This window comes from Desmodus rotundus, chromosome 5 (genome assembly GCF_022682495.2).
Source record: "Desmodus rotundus isolate HL8 chromosome 5, HLdesRot8A.1, whole genome shotgun sequence".
Classification (NCBI taxonomy): Eukaryota; Metazoa; Chordata; class Mammalia; order Chiroptera; family Phyllostomidae; genus Desmodus; species Desmodus rotundus.
In genome coordinates, this window is record NC_071391.1 from 58,456,731 (window position 1) to 58,477,816 (window position 21,086).

Consider the following 21,086-nt stretch of genomic DNA (forward strand, 5'->3'; position numbering starts at 1 on the left):
ACCTTTATTCAAAATATGTGAATAATATAAAATGTACGAGTACTCGATAGTGAAAGACTTCATCTTAGCCTTTTCAACCATGTCTCAAATGTTTGCATTTCTGAATTTTCCGCTTCAGTCAGCCAGGTTGACTAGAGGATATTTGTCTTCCTTTCAGGTTTGTCTCCTTTGGGCATGTACGTATGTTTGTGTCGGATGCTCTTGTTGGGTGAGGGAGGACAGGACCCACCTCTCCACCCCCCGCTTTCACTCCCCCCCTGTAACTGGCCAAAGGAGCCATCACTGGCAAGTCATGGGTAGTGCTTGTAATGAAATTGCTCCCCTGTTTCTCTGCAGAGGCATTTTCTTTTTTTCTACTCTCAAAGCATCCTGTGAATGTTTATCTCTGCTGACTGTTTTTGTAAATAAAGTTTTATTGGAGCCATGCCCATTCATTGATATATTGTCTATGGTTGTTTTCCTGCTGCAGTGGCAGAAGTGAAGAGTTGTAAGACGCTATATTGGCTGAAAAACCTAAAATATTTATTATTTAGCCTTTTGTAGTAAAGTTTGCTTGCTGTCGGTTTAGGTCATTTATATTTAATGGGATTATATTGTTTGAAATAGGTGGACTGTGTTATTTATTTTCTGTTTGTCCCTTCTTTTTTGGATCTTTGCTCCTCTTGTGTTCCTTGGATTAATGTTTTTTCCTGTCTCATTTAAATTTATCTATTGACTTTTTGGCTGTATATCTATGCATCACATTCTACTTAAAATTAATATTTTATCACATATAGTCAAGTGTAGAAGGCTTACAACCATATAGCCTCCTTGGTGTCCCCCTATGTTATAGTTCTCTACCTACATTGAAAAACGCCATCAGATTATGTTATAATATTTTTTTAGGGGAATCATACATATTTTAAAGATTTTAAAAGAAAAAATACAATCTTTACATTTACTCAAAATTTTACCACATCTGTTGCTTTCTTTCCATCCTGAAATTTCAGATTTTCCTCTAGGATTCTCTTCAGTCTACAGAAGTTTATCGTTTTCTTTAGAGCAGTTCTGCTGGTGACAGATTTTCTTACGTCTTTCACATGAGAATGCCTTCATTTTGCCTTCATTCCTGAAGGCTATTGTTGCTGGATATAGATTCAGGGCTTACAGTTTTTTTGTTTCAAAAGTAAAGATGTTCTCTCTTGTTTCCATGGTTTTTGTTGCAAATACATAATAAAATGCTTGTTACACTGTGTGTAATATGTGTGGGTTTGTTTTATGGGTACTTTCAAGGTTTTTTTCTTTATATTTGAATTTCAGCATTGTGTTTGTGATGTATCCAGTTACGGTTTTCTTTTAGCATATCTTACTTGGGCTTCATTGAGCTTGAATCTAAAAATGTATGTGTTTCACCAGATTTGGGATGTTTCTAGTCATTATTTTGTAAAATATTTTTTCTGTCTCAATCTGGTTTTCCCTCTTTCTGGGTCTCTAATAATACAATGGTAGGTCTTTTGCTAGTCTCCCACAAGCTGTAGGGCTCTGTTCAAGTTTACAGATCTTTTTTCTCTCTATTCTAGAATTGATAATCTCTATTATTTATCTTCAAGTTTACTGATTCTTTCCTCTTTTATGTTTATTTTGCTTTTGAGCTCCTATTCATTGAATTTTCTTATTTCAGGTATTGTATTTTCAGGTCCAAAATTTCCATTTTTATTTTTCTGCTAGGAATGTCTCTTTCCATTTTAATGGTAAGTGTGTTTAACTGTACCTTATGGAACACAGTTGTAATACTTATAGGATTTTGTCTGGTAGTCTGATAGTACATCTGATAGTCTTTTGAGAGGTGGTCAGTTGTTTTGTTCTTTGGAGGTTGAGTAATTTTGATTTGACCCTGGATCTTTTAATATGTTTTGAGACTCTGGGTCTTGTTAACATCTTTTGACTAGTATTGATTTTGTTTTCAGTAGTTGTAGTAAGTAGTCACCTTGTTAGGTTCAGACTGCAAGTTCTGTCTCTTCTTCAGTGGTCAGTAGTTCCAATATCAGTTCTGTTGCTACTTTGGGTCTGTCCCATTTATGTGCCACTCATGGGTTATTCGAGGACTTGGGGGGCAGTTTTAACTATGGCTTTGTTCCCAAAGCCTTTGCTTTGTTGCTTGGGTCTGTTCTGTGCCTGTGCTCATGACAGGTGAGCCCTTGTGCTTGGGCCAGTTCGAACACAGATTTGGGGTATCTCTGTTTCCAGCTTGTCCTTCGTGGGATTACCCCTAGATTCTCTGACGCATTGGCTCTCCTTTTCCTGTTCGCGGGACAAAGTGGCTAGAGAAAAGAGAGTGAAAAAAGACTGAGGATTTCTCCTTTCTTCTTTCGACTACTGAAGACACCTTTCCGTGTATGTGTGACCAGAAAAACAGAATTTCTTTTCAAGTTTTAGCTACCGGCACTGCTGCTGCTTCATCTCATAAATGGAGCCTGTTCTTGGGGCAGAAATAAGAGGGAAAGAAAGACAGAAAACCATCCCCAACAACCAAGGATTAATTCCTTACACATTCTCTGGCCCCCTTGGGCCCTTTCCCCCCTTTTTTTTTTTTTTTTTGCTTAGTAAGATAAGAGTTTCTCTGAGAGGTTTGATCCCTGTGCCACAGCTGCTGCAGTGCATGGGCCCTGAAGTTATGAAGTGGAATTACCGAGCTGGAAAAGGGCGGGGCTGTAGGCAGCTGTTTGGAGAAAAGAGAATGGTAATGGTTTGGGGACATCACGAAGGTCTTCGTTGCTATGATAATGCGTTTGTACATTTTGAAGGCATACTTTTAGATTTGTATCATACACTGCTGCTTTTGCAAGAAGCAGATAGCCAATGCTGTTTTCCTGTTTTTTATTTTGTATTTTTATCATTATAAGGAAGGAAAGTAGCTGGTGCTTAAAAGTCTCAGTATTTAAATCTTTCTTCTTTGGTTGAGATAAAAAGCTGGGGAATGAAATTTGCATATGAATTTTGAAGAGCTTTGCTAAGTTAATCTTCTTGAAATAATGTTTTCTATTTTTCCTGATTGACTTGTCAAGAACGTTAGCATAAATAAATGGCCATATAGCCTAATGTGCTAATTGTAGTTGACTGTTGTATATAGTACCTCTGAAATTGCCATCTGATGCAATTTTTAATTGCAATCTGATGACTAACTTTTAAAGTAGAATTGGAATTCTGCATATTCTTTGAGATATTAATAGTAATTAAATTATTAGTTTTTGAGCACTTGCACTTTGAGTTATGTACTGTTATTATCCTTATTTTGCTAATGATGAATTTGAACTTAAAGAAGTGAAGCTGCTTGGCTGAGGTCACACGCATCGTACAGAAGGCGAAGCTAGAATTTGAACCCAACAGCCTGTTTATAAAACCTGCCTTCTTAATCTTTATGCTGTGTTATATATTTTGCAAGGGGCTGGGAATATGTCAATAAAAGATGTAATTCATGCCCTCCAGAACCTCACTGTTTAGCTGGAGAACCAGAGCAATAAAGAGGTAGTCATAGAACAGTGGTGCTGTGACTCTTTGGCATGTATTTTTGGTTTTTATATTCATAGGTGTGATTCAGGCTCATTCAGTTTTGATCTTTCATTAGTCCATCCCTTCACTTTACATTTGAAAAATCAAAATTAGTATTTCTCAAACATCTTTGCACATACAAGAAAGTGCTGCCCTAAACTAAACCTTGGGTTCATTATTTCACATTTACCTAGCTCTGAACGGAGCTTTTCCTATGTCTTGACACGAGCCCCACTGCTGCAGGAGGGCGGGCCATGTAGGCCAGGGATCAGAGAGTTTGAGTGAGCTGCATGAGGTGGCCCAGGGAATGAATGGTGGAAGTAAGACAGCTAGAAATGTATTGCTTAACTAATAAATAAATATTTGTGAACTACAACAACTTTTGTATTTATTTTTGTAAACTTCACGTTAAATTAACCCACTGAAGTCTCTCTGTAATATGACACTTTAAGGTTATTATAATCGTACTGCCTTTCAAGGTCAAAGTATATCAAGTATATATTTTTCTTGTTAATTTTACTTATTTTGTGTTGGTTTAATGAATTCAAAAGCACTATACTAGAAGAGTGTGAGTCTATTGAGTTTGGATTATTTTCACTTTAGGATCTATTCAAAGCAGTGCTGCTTGTATTATAACATTTTACATTGTTCCAAAATTCTGTTTTAAATCTGTTTTACTTTTTAGTGTAACAAAAATTGATACTTCTAATTTTTTACTTTTTATTTCTTACCAAACAGTATACGTGCATGGTAGAACATTAGACAAAAAAATTACCCAGAGATTAGTACTCTTACCAACTTGGAAGTTTTTCCGGATCTCTTTCGGTTTGCATGCACACCCAAACACAAGGATCCAGTCCGCAGCTTTGCTTGTCACAGCTGGACTTCATGCCGCCCAAGTCTTTTATCTCACATTCTTCTTAAAAGCAGTCTCTCTTGATAAGCTATTTTTAAACGAGGACCTATAGGTGTTTTATTCCTCCTCCCACTCCCCCCCTCCCCGTCACTGACAGAACATGTTTAGTGAACGTTTTTAGTATTTTAGTATTTATGATTTTAGTTGTAACCAAAATTCAAGGGAAATTTTAATCAAGAATTTGCTGGTGGTAAATTTACAAATGCCGGGAAGTAGCCCTGTGTCTCACTGTTTTTGACACTTGTTAGTCATTGTTTGGGTACAAGTAAATTAAAAGCCATCTTTTTAGTGGAGGTCAAAGGAATGTTGAATACTCCAGTGCTTCGCTATAGAATCAAAGGAAGCTGAGCTGAATTGACCGACTGCTATTAGAATGAGACATCCTTAAAAATGTTGGTGGTAATAGCTGATGAAATAAACCAATTTAGTTGGAAACAAAAGATTGAATTTAGTATTCTTCGATTGGAGAAAGTGCAGAAAAAGAATTAGATCTTCAAAATGCCTGAGTTTTGGGCACACAAAAAAGTAAGTAGTTTGATCTGGCTTAGTTGTCCCCGGTGCTTGGCTGCCTCTAGCCTTTGCCTCTCAGATACACACATTAACTAACTTGACTGAGACGAGTACTGTTGACAATCAGATCACTAGATCAAATAAGGTTTAAAAAGAAGCAGGAAAATGGAAGATAATTTAATAGTCATATCATCAAGAATAGGGAAAATGCATCATTGGTGAGAATTTTTTTCTTTAATAAAAATTTCCATAAATAGTTTTTTCAACACCTAGTTTTATATGCTTTGGTAAAAATGTGTTATAGCAAAGTCATTCATTTATAATTTGATTTTTGCTTGGGTATATGAATAACCCCTCTCTCTTCCCATTAATGTCCTGCTTAACTCTTAGTAAATTATGGATTGGAATTATATTCATATTGTGCTACAATGACAAAATGTAGTATAGTGTTTGCCCAAAAAGTTTTTTTTTTTATTTTCTAACTTACCATTTAGATACTAACTCCCCACCATCTTTGTGTGTGTGTGTGTGAGTGTTTTAAAGATTGCTACCCCTCATTTAAAAAATGTTAGAGAAATTTCACTTTTATTTCTATGTTCCATGCTGTATTTTACCAATAAAGTCGAATTAAAGGGAGTTACCTTTTAATTGATATCCTCTCTAGTCTTGCTCATTTTCTTGACAGTTCTTAAACCATGAATTTTGCAAACCATGACTTGAAGTAACAAAGATTTATGATTTTCAACCTTAGCTGGGCTTTTAGTATTGCTTGGCAGTTCTGTGTTCCATTCCCTGTGTTTTGATTTTACACACGTTACCTACCCTCACCCCTGACCTTACATTAGTACCTTTGCCATTCTCAGAAGATTATCCCGTCTTCTAATGCTGAGAGAGGGAGAGAGGTGGTGCAGTAAGAGGAGTGAGGATAAAGACCAGTACAGGGAGAGAATTTACCTATATATTTGCCCCCTTTCCCTTCTAGGGTAGGTAACAGATTGCTACGCATGCCCTTGATTTTATCTTCTATAGGACTCTCCTTCAGTCACTGTCCATTTTCCTCACTGTGCCTGTAACTTCTCCCACCTTATGGACTATTACTGTTTCAACATTGAGAACTTGTTTAAACCTCTTGTATCCTAAAAAAAATACCCTGTTGTCAATTTTCTCTGCTCTTTCTAGCAACAACTACATCTTATTCCTTACCTTTACGGCTCAACTTTTTGAATTTACTTACATGGTTTGCCTTTATATCCTCCTGTTCAGTCCTCAGCTACATTCCTTTAAAATTATTTTTTTTGAATTTATAGGGGTGATATTGGTTAATAAAATTATATAGGTTTCAGATATACAATTCTATAACACATCATCTATATATTGTATTATGTGTCTACTACCCCAAGTGAGATTTCCTTCCATCACCATTTATTCCCCCTTTATCTTTTCCTACTTCCCCCACCCCCTTTTCCTTTTATGGTCACTGTATCGACACAAGTCTGTGTCTATGAGGTATTTTTTTTTTTGCTTAATCCCTTCACCTTTTTCACCCGACCGTATCCTTATATGCATGCACCAGTCTGCTAAAATTGTCAAGTATGTGACCTGTTTGCAAAATTAAACGCTATTGATTTCTTATTCTTTTAACAGTTAAAAAACCTTTTGATTAAGAATGTACATATAGTTTTAACAGTCACATTGTATGCTGCAGAGGTATTAGAAAAAGAGAAGTACTCTTTTTGCCTGTTCTAATGCCCGATTTCCACAACCCAGCGGCAACCACTTGCAACACCTTTTATTATTTCCTCTGTTATTTACTTCCTTGTGTCTGACTGATTTTGTCACATACATCAGTTTCCTTACAATTTCCTCCAGGTTTTCTTCTCTCCTACTCTTTGGATTTCTTTAGATGTGCATTCAGTTTTTAAGTTTAAAATTCTATTTTTTTATAGATTTTATTTATTTATTTTTAGAGAGAGGGGAAGGGAAGGAGAAAGAGAGGGAGAGAAACACCAATGTATGGTTGCCTCTCACGTGGTCCCCCCTGGGGGTCTGGGCTGCAACCCAGGCATGAGGCCTGACTAGGAATCGAACAGGTGACCCTTTGGTTCGCAGCCTGTGCTCAATCTGCTGAGCTGCAACAGCCAGGGCTAAAAAATCTATTTTTTTGGTTCTTATGCTAATTCTTAAAACTTCAGTAGAGCATTCTTTGAATTTTATTTTCAATTACTGAAGGTTGGTAATGCATTTTTCTTATGTTAGATTAAAAAATAATAGCACATATTGAACAAATGAACTTTTACTCTCTCTATTCCAATAATGCTCTCGTGCAGTCTTTTTATTTCACCCTCACTAGTCATCTTACTCATTCTTGAACACGCCAAGCATGATTCAACCTAGTGGCCTTTGTACCTGCCCCTTCTGAATGGAATATTCCTGTTATGAACTAAGTATTTGTGTTTCCCCAAAATTCATTTAGAAACTTACCCCCAATGAAATGGTATTAGGAGTGGGGTCTTTGGAGGTGAGTAGGACTAGATTAGGTCACAAGGGCTTGTCCTCAGGAACGGGATTTAATATCCTTGTAAAAGGACAGAGAGAGCTTGCTTCTGTTTGCTCTCTGCCAGGTGAGGATGCAAGAAGATAGCCACCCAGGAAGCAGGAAGCACATCTTTACCAGACACTCAACCAAGAAACTTTTCCCTTATTTTTTCTCCAAGAGTTTTACAGCTTTAGCTCTTACATTTAGATTTTTCATCCCTTTTCAGTTAATTTTTTTATATGGTATAAGGTAAGGATTCATCTTCACTCTTTTGCACGTAGATAATCCCATTTTCTCAGCATCATTGTTAAAAACACTGTCCTTTTCCCGTTTGAATGGTCTCGGTAGCCTTTGTTCATATTATTGGATTACGTGTACAAGGTTTTATTTTTTGGCTCTCTATTCTATTTCACTGGCCTATATGTCTGTCTTATCATAGTACCACACTGATTACTGTAACTTTGTATAGTAAGTTTTGAAATTAGGAAGTGTGACTCCTCCAAAGTTCCTCTTTTTCAAGATTGTTTTGGCTATTTGGGGTTCTTTAGGTTCCATGTATCGAATACATTTTAGGATGGATATTTGTATTTCTGCAAGGAAGTTATTGGTATTTTGGTAGGAATCACATTGAATTTTTAGATCACTTGGATGGTATTGACATCTTAGCAATAAGTCTTTAATTCGTAAACATGGGATGTTTTGCCATTTGTTTACGTGTTCGTTAATCTCTCTGAACTGTGTTTTATGGTTTCCAGTGAACAAGTCTTTTGCTTTTTTGGTTAAGTTTATTCCTAAGATATTTTTTATGCTGTTGTAAATAGAATTCTTAATTTCTTTTTAGTTATTTATTATTAGTGTATAGAAAGCAGTAAGTCCTTTTGTGTGTTGTTTAATATATTACTGAATTACTTCATCTTTTGTCAGTATTTCACTGGCAGTCAAATGATTTGAACTGAACTCAAATGGAAACTAAAAATCAGAATGAATGATAATTTCTGATTTGAGTCCAGTATTAAAGTTTTATTTAATCTTTGAGCTTATCTAAGTGCACTAATTTGGTACTATAGATCTGGAAAATCCCAGCGAATCAAAATAACCTTTGATAAAAATTTAGTTTGAACTCTTGATATTATTAAAATGTTCTGGAAATGATGTTTTTAAAGCTTAATTTAGAGCTTGTAGCTCTTAATTGTGCCATCTTATTGATGCTTCTCTAGAAGTTGCTGGAAATGTTTTTTACATTTGGGAGTGGGATATGCAGTTGAATATACTTTATAGATAATTTTTTTGCCTTTTTTTATTCGCAGGCCACAGAAACACTATTTAGAATGGGTGTAGCAAGAGGAGCCATCACAACATTAAGAAATGGAGAAGTAAGATGAGAATTTTGATATAATCATTAGTCTTTAGTTCATAGAATGCCATTTTAAAATGGGGTGAATTCTGTGATGCTTTATGTAACAAATGGAGAAATATCTGTTGTACATAATAGTAATTAAATCTGACCTACAAATCTATTTTAAATAATTCAGTGATACTGAAACTTGATTTGGGGCTGAAAATGAATTGCTGAGCCTTTAATCTTTCATTATCAGTGGTTTTTATGCTGAAAAGAAAATGACATTTAATAGCAACTTCTGCAAATATATATTTTTTAATGAAAATAATCTCATACCTTTCTCATTTTTCCCATTTTATGTTCTACAAATCTTGTTCTTCTTATGTAGGGTAAAATAATTGAAAATGTTGACATTTATCACAGAAAAAGAGAGAAGGAGAGGGTTGGGGAGAAAAGGGAGGGGAGAGACATTGGATTTAGTCTGCTCTTCCTTGTAGTTGAGGCTCAACCAGGATACAGATTCTAAGTTTTGACTTTCGTAAATGTTTCTACCAATTCTTAAAAAACAATTCTACCACCTAAAATAAATTTCCATTCAAAATTATTACCAGCCTAATTACCACCCTGCTTTATAAAATTTATGGGTCAATATATCTGCTTGTTAGGTGAAAATGTATAATCATTTGGAAATCATATACTCTTAAATGGCAAATCACTTTGGTATTAATTTGTAACATATTTTTTGGATGAAAATACTTAAGTGACCCCTTTATATTCTTAACACACCGCAGTATGTGGTGCTATTTTCAGTAAAGAAAATATTCCCACTCATAAAGTCAGACATATTTGTCTGTGTAGGTTGTATCAAAATGAATTTCAGATTTTAGTATTTGCTATGTAGTTTCTCATGGGGGGAATGAAGCATTGTACTTTATCTTCTGGAATAAGAAGGTTGAAAACACGTATGCAAGGCAGTTTTATAATTAATCTTGTGAGCACACCAGCACATACTGGAGATGTACGTATTGTGTCTAATGGTGGGGAAGGAGTTAGAGCAGCCGGCTTTTGCTTCGTTTCTCCCCCAGACTGCTCAGGTGACTACCCTAGTGGACAGGCCTGTCAGACAAGTTTTTAAGCGCTCTGTGACCTTCCGTTTCTAAAGTGAGCCTGTAACTGTAAGATGCACGTTTGCCCCTTACATTTTAAGATCCCTAAAAATAGAATGTGTCTTCTAATCAGTGGCACCTCATAGTCATCGTTTACTATTTTTCACATGTTAATACCTCTAAAATTATGAGGTTTCTTATGTCCATGATACCTTGCAGTTGATAATATATGATATTTTGTAGTTAAAAAAAGAGTGACATGTAGTAAATATTCAGTAAATGGTAGCTAGGATAGGCCACTAATTAGTTTTAATTAGTTGACTTTCAGAAGTAGAGAATTAAAACAAAATGAAACAAATACAATGTATTCTTGGATACGCGTATGCAAGTGCCACACAGCTGTGGGGGGTTGCGGCGGTCTGGGCGCTGTATGATACGGTTCCTGCCTTCCGAGGAGCTTCCTCTCTGCTGGAGGAAGCAGTTGTACTATAGCACTACTTACAAAGTCTGGGCAGTGTAGAAATGCTCAGTTTAGGTGGAGTCTGGAAGTAATTGGAATCCAGATTCCACTTGGAATGTGCTAAATTTTAGTATCAAGGCAATGATAGTTTGTTTGGGAGTATGAAATAGACTAAAAGGTTAAGAGTATAATGGATTATTTAAAACAGAAGCTGAAATCACCATACTTATCATAATGGAAAAGTTTTGATAATGCTCAGGGAGGAGAGGGACAGGGAATTTACTTGTTCCACAGCATTAAAAAACCTGCAAAATTATCCGTTACGCAGTGATTAATACGTGACCCCATGATAGTTATATTGGGTAGGAGAAATAGAGGTTGGTATATCCCAATTCCAAAAATATCAGTCATTGAGTAAGTTTGTTATCTGGGTGCACGACGACACTGAACTCGGCTTGTCTGCCCTTCCTTGTCTGTCACTAAGCCTATGTTCATCTACCTGATTGGACACTACTGCTTGGATGTTGTGAGAAATATTGAAACCAGAAAATATGGTTCTTCTCTCTAAAAGTAGGAAGGTAGTTTTTGAAAAGTTTGAAACTTACTATGTAAATTATAATGAATCATTGGAGGGCTTAAGTCTCCAGGGGTGTCCACCCTTTTGGTGTCTCTGGACCACACTGGAAGAAGAAGAGTTGTCTTGGGCCACGCATTAAATACATTGTGACACGTAAGCACAAAGAATATCTCCTAATGTTTGAAGTAAATTTATGATTTTGTGTTGGGCCACATTCATAGCCATCCTGAGCTGCATGCGGGCCTGTGGGCCTCAGGTTGGACACCCCTGGAGCAAAGAAGTGATATATTATCTTTTATAATCTTCATCATAAATCTGCAAGGGAGTAATTATTATGCCCATTTTATAGGTAAATCGAGGCTCAGAGAAGTTAAACATTTCACCTATGATCAAACAGCCAGGAAATGGGAGAGCTGGGATTTGAACCCTAGTGTGACTCCAAAGCCCACTCATTCCACTATACAATGTAATCTACCGCAGTGTAATTCACTTAGAGTTTTCTAATCATTCAATTGTCCTATAGTTGACAATAGAAAAATAGGATAGTAGCTCAGACTCTGAGGTTATGTGATAAGCCAGATTTTAATGCATTCTAATTATCACTATTATCTTTTCAAATGTTTAATGTATGACTAAAAATGAAGGAAATAAAACACTGACCTTATTATATTTTGTGACTAAGTGCTTAACCATGTTGATGTGTTCTTTGTACAGTCCTGTATATAGGCTAGCTGAATTTTTATATCTCTATTAAGGTACATAAGCTAGAAAATAGATAATTTTCTGTGTAGAAGCTTTTTAAATGTGTTTGGTTGGGGGGACTAACTTATAAAATTATCACTATCAATAAATAGTTATTGAATGTGCTTGTCTCAAAAATTATACTTTTATAATTTCTTCAGGAAAGGTATTCTGTCTTTAGCTATTCAAGTATTTATGTACAGGGTGAAACAAGTACTTTGTTAAAAGATAAAGTTACTCTCTTAAATTTTTGTATTTTAAAAATTACTGGGTTATTATTATTTTTTTTGGTATAACTTGAGACCCAATTAAGCCAGACATTGGTGTTTTTTTAATTAAATTATTCTTAATTAAAAGTTTTGAAAGAGAACAAAGCTTAATAATTCTTTCCCACAGGAAGGTAGGATTTCAAACTCTAGTCTTAATTAAATCCTTTGCCTTCTGTTTATCGGCTAACACTATCCAGTTCTGAGAGAAACAGCAAGGAATCAATGAATGTAATGAAGAAGCTAAATGACTTTCTATGACAGTAAATTGATTCATCTATTGTAACTTTATAATTTTTTAATTTTATGAATTTTAAAAATATCAGGCATATCTGTTTTTTTTTTCCAAAATGTTTAGTTTTCACACCTATGTCTGTAGCATTACATTTGAAATTTCGGAGAAATTCATGAATGGGAGGAGAAATAATCATTGTCTGTTTATTCAGCAAGTATTTTTTGAGTAATTCCTATGTTTCTGACATTGTTTTATGTGCCTGTGATCCATCAATAAGCAAAACAGAAAATACTTTGGGGAGCTTATATTCTAGCCCATTAATAATTTCATTTCTAATTATGAAAGACAATAGATACATGCATAGCAACTAGATTGTAATTACCATGATAAAGCTTCAGAAGATGGTATGAGCAAGTATATGGTTTAAAAGTAGAAGTAATATAAATGATGAAGGAAGAAATAAGTTTAGAGTAGGGTTAAGTTAGTTCAGCAGATTTCATAGGAGGCACACCTTAAATGGGGCCTTGAAGAAATTTGTGAGCATAGTTGAAGGAGAGATGTCAAAAGGCATTGCCAGCCCTGGCTAGGTAGCTCAGTTGGTTAGAGCATCATCCCAATAGGTTGTGGGTTTGATCCCTGGACAGGGCACATACAATAATCAACTAATGAATGTATCAACAAGTGGAACAACAAAACAACAAGTCAGTGTTTTTCTTTCCCCTCCCCTCCCCTCTTCTTTCCTATCTCTCTAAAATCAATCAATTAAAAAAAAAAAAGACATTGCCAGTTAGGAAAAACAATATAAAAGGGAGCATAGTTGAGAGATAAGGAGACGTATCTTTTTTTAATGAAAGATTTTATTTATTTATTTTTAGAGGGAGGGGGAGGGAGGTAGAAAGAGAGGAGAGAAACATCAATGTGTGGTTGCCTCTCATGCACCCCTCACTGGGGATCTGGCCCACAACCCAGGCATGTGCCCTGACTGGGAAATCGAACTAGGGACCTTTTGCTTTGTAGGTTGGTGCTCAATCCACTGAACCACACCAGCCAGGGCAGGAGACTTATGTTGATGTAGAATGAAAAAGGAAAGGGGAAGATGTGGTGATGTTGAAGGGAAGTAACATTTGCTGAGTACCTTTCCCAGGTACTTCATAATTGGTTCCTTTTTACATCAAACAACTTTCCATTTTAGATACTTTTATCACCGTTTTTCACAAACATGATATTTGAGGTTCAAGAAAGAGTATTTTTTTTCAATATCATAATTCCCTGAAAATGTGCTATTTCAATCCTCATGATACTGATTAAACTTGTGGTAGAATCAAGAATTAATACTTGATCTTCCTCCCAGGCGGAGTAGCCAGCCTGGTGTGGTGGAAAGGGCACTCACAGGTCTGCATGCCAGATGACCTGGGTTCTCTTCAGGCTTTGCTAGCTGTGTGATCACGGACAATTAACTTCTCACAACTTAAGATTCATACTTTAGAAAATCAGTTGACCAGATGATCCTTAAGGTCTTGTATAGCTTTAACATTTTCTACTCATAGGCAGCTTTGTATGCCCTTTCTTTTTCTGTGCTTCTCAGCTTTGACTGTGCATGAGAACTGCACGTGGAGCTCTGTGTACCTATAGGTGCGCGGGCTCCATCCCCGAAGACTGCATCCATGAGGTTTAGTCTAGGGCTCTAGTATCTGTCTTTGGTAAAACATCCACTGATATTAATGCTTAGCCACTTTTGTGAAGTACTGTCTTAGAGAAGTATCTTTCAATCTTACGTCTTTTTCTGAACTCAAGGAATGTACAATTTGAGTAAGACAAACACATAAAGAAATAGCAAAGAAATTTGAAGTGTATTTGGAGATTTTGTATATAAAGTAGAACTCAGTAGCATGGATTGTTGCTGTTTGGGAAAGGTGGATGTGGGGTGTGACCCACTATCTCACTTCTTTTTGTTTTATGTTACTGCATGGTGTTAGGTATTTTGCATGTTTTGTTAGAATAGAAACCTTTTTTGCCTTTCTGGAGCATGCTTTAAATAAGTATTGAATAGTTATAGACTATTTGGTTTTAATATAATTACTAAAATGAGGGTAGTAGAATCTCTTTGGATTTCTGTTTCTTCAGGTTTAGCATATAGTAAGTTGTACCTGCTTAGCATATAATAAAGATTTCAGTGAATATATGTTAGGTGAACAGGTAACATTTATTTAGAAAGAACTTACTTGGCAAATACTACTTTCATTTAATGAACTGTAAGTTTAAGATAAATATAATCATAACTATCTATAGATTTGTATGTATACATATAAATGTTAGGGCTAGTTTATTTCAAAATCATGAAGTTTATAAAATGATATATTTTTTGACATCAGATTTTTTAATTAAGGAATATGTGGAGACTGAAATTTATGTATTTGATACTTTTATTCATGAAGTTAATATTTTTCCATTAGCAATTAATTTTTATTATTATCTTTTAAATTTTTCTTGAATTTGGGTGGCATTTGTTAATAAAATTAGATAGGTTTCAAGTGTACCATTCTGTAATACATCATCTGTGTATTGTGTTATGTTGACCATCCAAAGTCAAGTCTCTTTCTGTTATCACTTACTACCCCTTCCCCTCTTATATCTCTCCCACCCCCCTTTCCTTGTAATCATTGTACTGTTGTTTGTGTCTATCATGAAGTTAATTGATTATCCAGATATTGAGATACATTTCCAACATTGTTGAAATCATATTAAGGTCATATTGAGTTTAATATAATATTTAAAGGATTTTCTTCTTCTTGAATGCAAATTCTTTATATAAGGAAACCTAGAAATAACTGTAATACATTTATATTTTTAAATATAATCTGTTTTTTCTTAGTTATAATAATTATTATTTTTTACCATTTCTCTTTTAATATCATCTCAGGAAATACATGTCTTTAACTGGTAAAGCATTAGCATTTTATACAGTGAAGTCTCTGAAGCCTGGTGGCTAGTAGAATGCCAGTAACTAGTAGCTTGGAAAATCTAATTAAATGAGCAAATACTTACTGAGAGGCAGATGTGACACATGGTACTGGAATCAGATTCAGAGTCCCTTTGCTTTTCTTTCTTCCTTCAATATTAATTGAGCACTAGGCTTTACACTAGGTGTGGAGCTTTTAACTGTATATAAAACTAAAATGTTTCTGCTCTTAGGAAGCTTTGTAGTCTAGTGGCTGAGTCCATAACCTGCTGCTTGGACCTTGCCTCTCAGTATCTTCTCCTGTAAATGGGATGAAAGCATCCACTTCATGTGAGAAATAAATTAGACGGTATGTATGAAGCAGCTAGCACAATGTCTGGCACAAAGTCAATCTTTTTGAGTTTAGCTTATACCAAGTAATACCTGTCTTTTATTTAATTAAATATGGAGGGTTTTTTGTTGTTTAAGTTAGAGTGACTGCCGGGAGATCCGGGGACTGTGATTACCTACAACGGTGTGTGGACTGAGACTTGGTGAAAAACAGACTTCGGATATTTTGAGGGCCAATGGCTGCGTTAATAGCAGTGTTATTGGTACTTTTGAATTATCATTTCCTTCCCATGTGACTGAAGATATTTAGGTCACCATATACGGTCAGTGCCCTCTGCTGCCCAGTGCCAGTAGCTCAGTGACATACAGAGTATATGTTTAGTCACATACTTGGAGTATCCTACTCAACCAAATTCTGCTGATCATGATTTTGTTTCTACGTATAGAATAAACATAGCAGGGAGAAGTGCAATGTTATAGGAAGACTGACATGTACAAACAAACACAAGAATCCTATTTAAAACAGGTAGCCCTGGCTGGTGTGGCTCAATGGATTGAGCACTGGAAGCAAAGGGTCGCCAGTTCGATTCCCAGTCAGGGCACACGCCTGGGTTGCAGTCCAGGTCCCCAGTGGGGGGTGTGCAAAAGGCAGCTACACATTGATGTTTCTCTCCTTTCTTTCTCCCTCCCTTCCCCTCTCTCTAAAAATAAATAAATAAAATCTTTAAAAAAATAGGCCAAGTCATTACATAATGAAAACTAAGCTCTGATCATTGCAAGATTTAGTTGGGCAGAAGTCCCGCTGAGAATGGTGAGACTCTGACCTTTCAGAAATGCAGGCTGAAGCTCCGGTGATTCTGTCAAGAAAAGCTGGGCTATCTCTTCTGCAATAAAACCTCTGATTTATGTATTGTATTTTAACAAGAAGAAAATATTAAGGTGCTTTACACATGTCTGTTACCATTGATATATGCTAATTTGATTGTCTTCCTCCCATATCCTCATATCATCTGAGGAAAAATAAAAAAGAATTCTCACCGTTCTGGTTGTTCCCAAATAGTTTGTCTATTATTTTTTTCTTCTGGGAGTGATTTCTAAATTGTATGTTTATTGATAAGCTATACAAATAATCTATTAGAATTTAGCCCAGAAAAGTTATTAAAATGTTTTTGTCTTCTCAAGCAGAAGGTAGAATATAGCTGTTTTTAAAAAAGCTATATATAAAAAATGGATAGTATCCAGACAAGGAAAGATTAAGGCCTAGGGAATATTTGTAACAAGCAAGGTATATACAAGGAAGTTGCAAACCTATTTCTAATGAAATGGGAAGTTATCTCTGTTTGAGATACCTGGCGCTGCTGGTCATTATTTTCAGGTGATGAAACATTAAAAGAGGCTTCAAAGTAGTTGTGGAATTGCTACCTTGCTCATTAAAACAAGTTGTTTTTCTTAATAGCCATCAATCTGCATGGCATAGCTATTGAACTGCCAGAGGCAGAAAACTAGTCTAAGTAACATCTTGATGTATTTTTTTCAGTTTTCCAATTCTGTGAATCAAAACAACATGTTACGTTTTGGCAGGTGCTTAGAAAATTTAGGATCCATGCCAGAATTACATTATAAAACACTGAGCTTAAGAACTTGTATTTTATTTTTGCTGAAATATTTTATCTTTGTCACTAAATCTGCTTTCAGTGACTCATCATGTTATATGCTGTGGGATTTCATACTCCTGGTGAACAAATTGAGTTTATTTGGAAATTTCTGGTACAGACAAAGAAGGCCAAGGGCCAAAGCGAGGTTTTAAAAATACCATACCACAACGTTGAAGCTTGGTGGTCTTGTCTATACCAACTCTGCATGTGCCTTTATGCATGAGATAATTATCTTTTGAAATGCCCTTATTTCCTTCATAGTAGTAACTCTTTTGATTTAAATAAAAAAAATAAGTGTGCCACAATTTTGTCCTTAACCAAAATAAACAATATCTGGACAATTTCTGGCTAACTATGGAACACTTAGGTTTTATTTTTCAAAAATTGGAAGGGGTCTTAAGATAAACATCAATTTTTATTTTGATCCTAATAAGAAGAGCATTAGGCCAGGAAAGCAATTATTTCCACATGGGTAAGGCCAGTCTCAACTACTCCTCGTCCATCAACTGCTCACCGAACTTAAACTTGCTTACCTTGGTTTATATAGCTAAATGTGGTTGAATGCATTAGAAAATGCAGGCTCAAATTAAAAATAAAGTATTCAGATATAAGCACATAGAAAATACTTCTTTGTATAAAGCATACTAAAGGAATTTTATGCATAATATTCAGCAGTAATTTAAACTTTTTGAATTACCAAAGAAATTATTTTATATACACACGTATGTATAATTACTACCATTTTGTACATCTTTTTTTTTGTTGACTCTTGACTGTGTTCTTAATAGGTGAGTTTGCTGTGTAGAGACAAGTATTGCTGGTGGTTGTGGTAGAGCAAAAAAGAGAGGATTTGTATGGTGATATGGCTGATTATTCTAGTGATCAGCCCTGTTCCTAAAGCTATCACATGAATTACTTCACTCTTGTCACTCAGGAAATTTTAAGTATTTTTGAAGCTGTGTGTCAGGCACTGAGAACAAAGACCAGATATATTTTTTATTATAGTACAATCTAAGATGTACTTTATATGAAAATTTTCTACATATAGAATCATATAATATGTAGCCTTTCGTGTCTGACTTCTTTCATTTAACATGTTTTTAAGGTTCATCCATATCAGTTTTCTTTTTCACGACTGAATAGTATTCCCCTGTGTGCATATTTTGTTTGGTATTTATTAAATATAATTTGAAAATACCTTTTTCCAGGTCCATAGTCAGTCTTTCTGTTTTCTAAGTCATACTTTTTTGAAAAGAAAAAGCTCTAAATCTTGATAAACTTCCATACATTAATTTTTTTTGTATCATATCTAAGAATTTTTTTCTAACCCTGGGTCACAAAGATTTTCTTTTATATTTTGTTGAGAAATTTTATGACTTTTGGTTTTATATTTAGGTATGTGATCCATTTTGAGTTGATTTCTGCATGTGAGGTGAGACACAGGTTCACCTATTTACTTTGCACATGTAGAGCCAACTGTCCTAGCAGCATTTTTTGAAAAAAATTCTTCTTTGCCTATTGAATTAACTTTGTCAAAAATCAATTGACCATAAGTGTTAGAGTTCATTTCTGGAAATTTTGTGATTCTGGTTCTGCTAACATGAGGAAGCACAGTCTCTCTCCCACTGGTTAAAACTAAAAACCCCAAACAGAATACATAAAGCAACCATCTGAGATCTCTAAAGAGTGAATAATAGCATGAGGTTTGGGGAAGGCCAAAATGTGTGACTGACACCAGTGGTTTCCTGTTCCCTCCCACCCCCATCCTTTATCTCCTCACTTGGATTCCAGGGAATCCCCTATTCTTGCTCTACACAATGGATTCAGACAGAAAAATCTCTAAGAGAAACCCCCTCTCCCTCTGCATATGGTCAGAGAACTGGAAAGGAGTAGACTGTGCCGAAAACTACCATTTTCTTTTTATGTTCTGTATTTAGGTTTTATTCTTCTGGTTGCGACTGCAGGCCGGCTCCCATCAGGAGGCTTCCCTCAGCTGCAGTGGCAGCTCTGCAGCCATTTACCATTGAATGGTAATCTGTCTCTTTGACCAGAGAAACTGAAGAGGGGGCTCCTGTAGTCCCGAGAAGTGTGGGGAGAGTATCTGCTGGTCTTTCCTCCTTTCTTTCTCACCACTTCACCCCTGAGACAGATGTAGTTGCAGGAAATGTATGATGGTATGAGAGTCGAAAACCCTACATAGGCAGAGGATCAGGGAAAGGGGCCTGGGAGACAGAGTGTGGGAAAACTCGTGGAGAGGCAGGAGGCAGAGAAGAAGATGACCCAGATCTGTGTGGGAAGTCTGAAACTCACCCCTGAGCTGAACACGTGTGAAACTCCTTTGCAGAACCATGATAAAGGTTTGAGAACTGAACTACATCACGGTCCTCTGCCCTGGGGTGGCACGTGTGGGGGTATGGTGAATATCACTGAAAAGCCCGGGGAGACGGAAAGTGATATTGAAACCACAGCCCACAGCAGGTGGGTCTGGACTTGTGTTTGGAACCTCACTGGGTTGATTGCCTACAACAACAACAAAAATAGCAACAAAAACAACAACAACAATTCAATTTTCCAGAGGACAAAAAGTCTTTAATATGACCAAGTGTGTCATAATACAAGTCCGTAGGGTACGATCTAAAAATATTTGACATACCAAGAACCAGGGAAATTATAACAAATTGTAGGAAAAACAACAATCAACAGATACCAATCCCGAGATTATCTCTATTTTAGAATTATAATAAAAAGTGTGAACACTTCTGACATGAATGGGAAGACAAGATCTCAGCAAAGAAAAAGAAACCATAAGAGGAGCCAAACTCAAAGTTTCAGACAGAAAATTAAAACAACAAATGTTAATATTAAATACTAAAAAAGCTAAAAATTCACTAGCTGACTTCAGTAGCAGAATGGAGAAGACAGAGGAAAAATCGTGCAGTTGAAGAAAGCCCAATAGTAATTGTGAGAAAAAGACTGAAAAAAAAAAAAAAAGAACAAAGATCAAGAACCTGAAGGACAATAGCAAAGGTTTAACATTTGCGTTGTGTTTTACAAGGGAAGACAGGTTCGTGGAGAAAAAGAAAATATTTAAAAAATGGCTGAAAACTTTCAAATTTGGTGAAAGACAAACATTTACACATCCATAAAGCTCAGTGAACCTTCTCCCCCCCCCCACCCCCACAAGGCTCAGTATTGTATGATTCAATTTATATGACATTCTACAAAAGCCAGAACTATAGGGACGGGAGATTGCATTGGTGGTTGGCAGGGGCTGGAGGGTTTGATTATAGAAGGTGAAATGAGGGAGTATATTTGGTGATGGAACTGTTCCGTATAATGGTATTGGTGTTGGGTACCCAAACCTGAATTTTTCAAAACCCATAGAACTGTACACCATAAAGAGTAAATTTTACTGTATGTAGATTACAAGACAAAAAAAGTAATGATTAAAAAAATGTGTATTGAAAGGCAGTACTGCTCAGAACACTCTTACTCTTTAATTTCTCCTGGACTGTTGAAGATTAAGGAGGTTAGTTCTAAAGATCGTTTTTTTCCTTAGGCTTCTTTCAGGATTTTTTCCTTTATTTTTAATTTTCTCCAGTTTGAAATTGGTATGCCTAGGTGTGGTTTATTTGGTATTTATCTTGTGTAATGTTCTCTGAGCTTGCTGAAACTGTTCGGTGTCTGACATTAATTTGGGGAAATTCTCAGTCATTGTTTCAAATATTTCTTCTGTTCCTTTATTCCCATTACACATATGTTATACCTTTTGTAATTGTTCATAGTCCTTGGATATTCTGTTCTTTTCCATTGTTGTTCTCTTTGCTTTTCAGTTTTGGAGGTTTCTACTGATGTGCCCTTAAGCTTGGAGATTCTTTCCTCAGCCATGTCATCTACTAATAAGCCCATTAAGGGCATTCTTTATGTC

The 21,086-nt window shown here is 35.8% G+C and overlaps 1 protein-coding gene across 3 annotated transcripts in view; it reads left to right on the top strand.

Annotated features, from left to right (window-relative positions):
• The window catches only part of TMEM135 (transmembrane protein 135), a 237,586-nt gene that overhangs the window by 86,325 nt on the left and 130,175 nt on the right, over positions 1-21,086 (top strand). For 2 of the 3 annotated variants that reach the window (XM_045181806.3, XM_024572837.4), the window contains one exon: positions 8,798-8,863. The exons of the other annotated variant lie outside the window; for it this stretch is intronic. In XM_045181806.3, the coding sequence (XP_045037741.1) occupies positions 8,798-8,863 (66 nt within the window). The remainder of the gene's footprint in view (positions 1-8,797; positions 8,864-21,086) is intronic. 3 annotated transcript variants of the gene reach the window in all.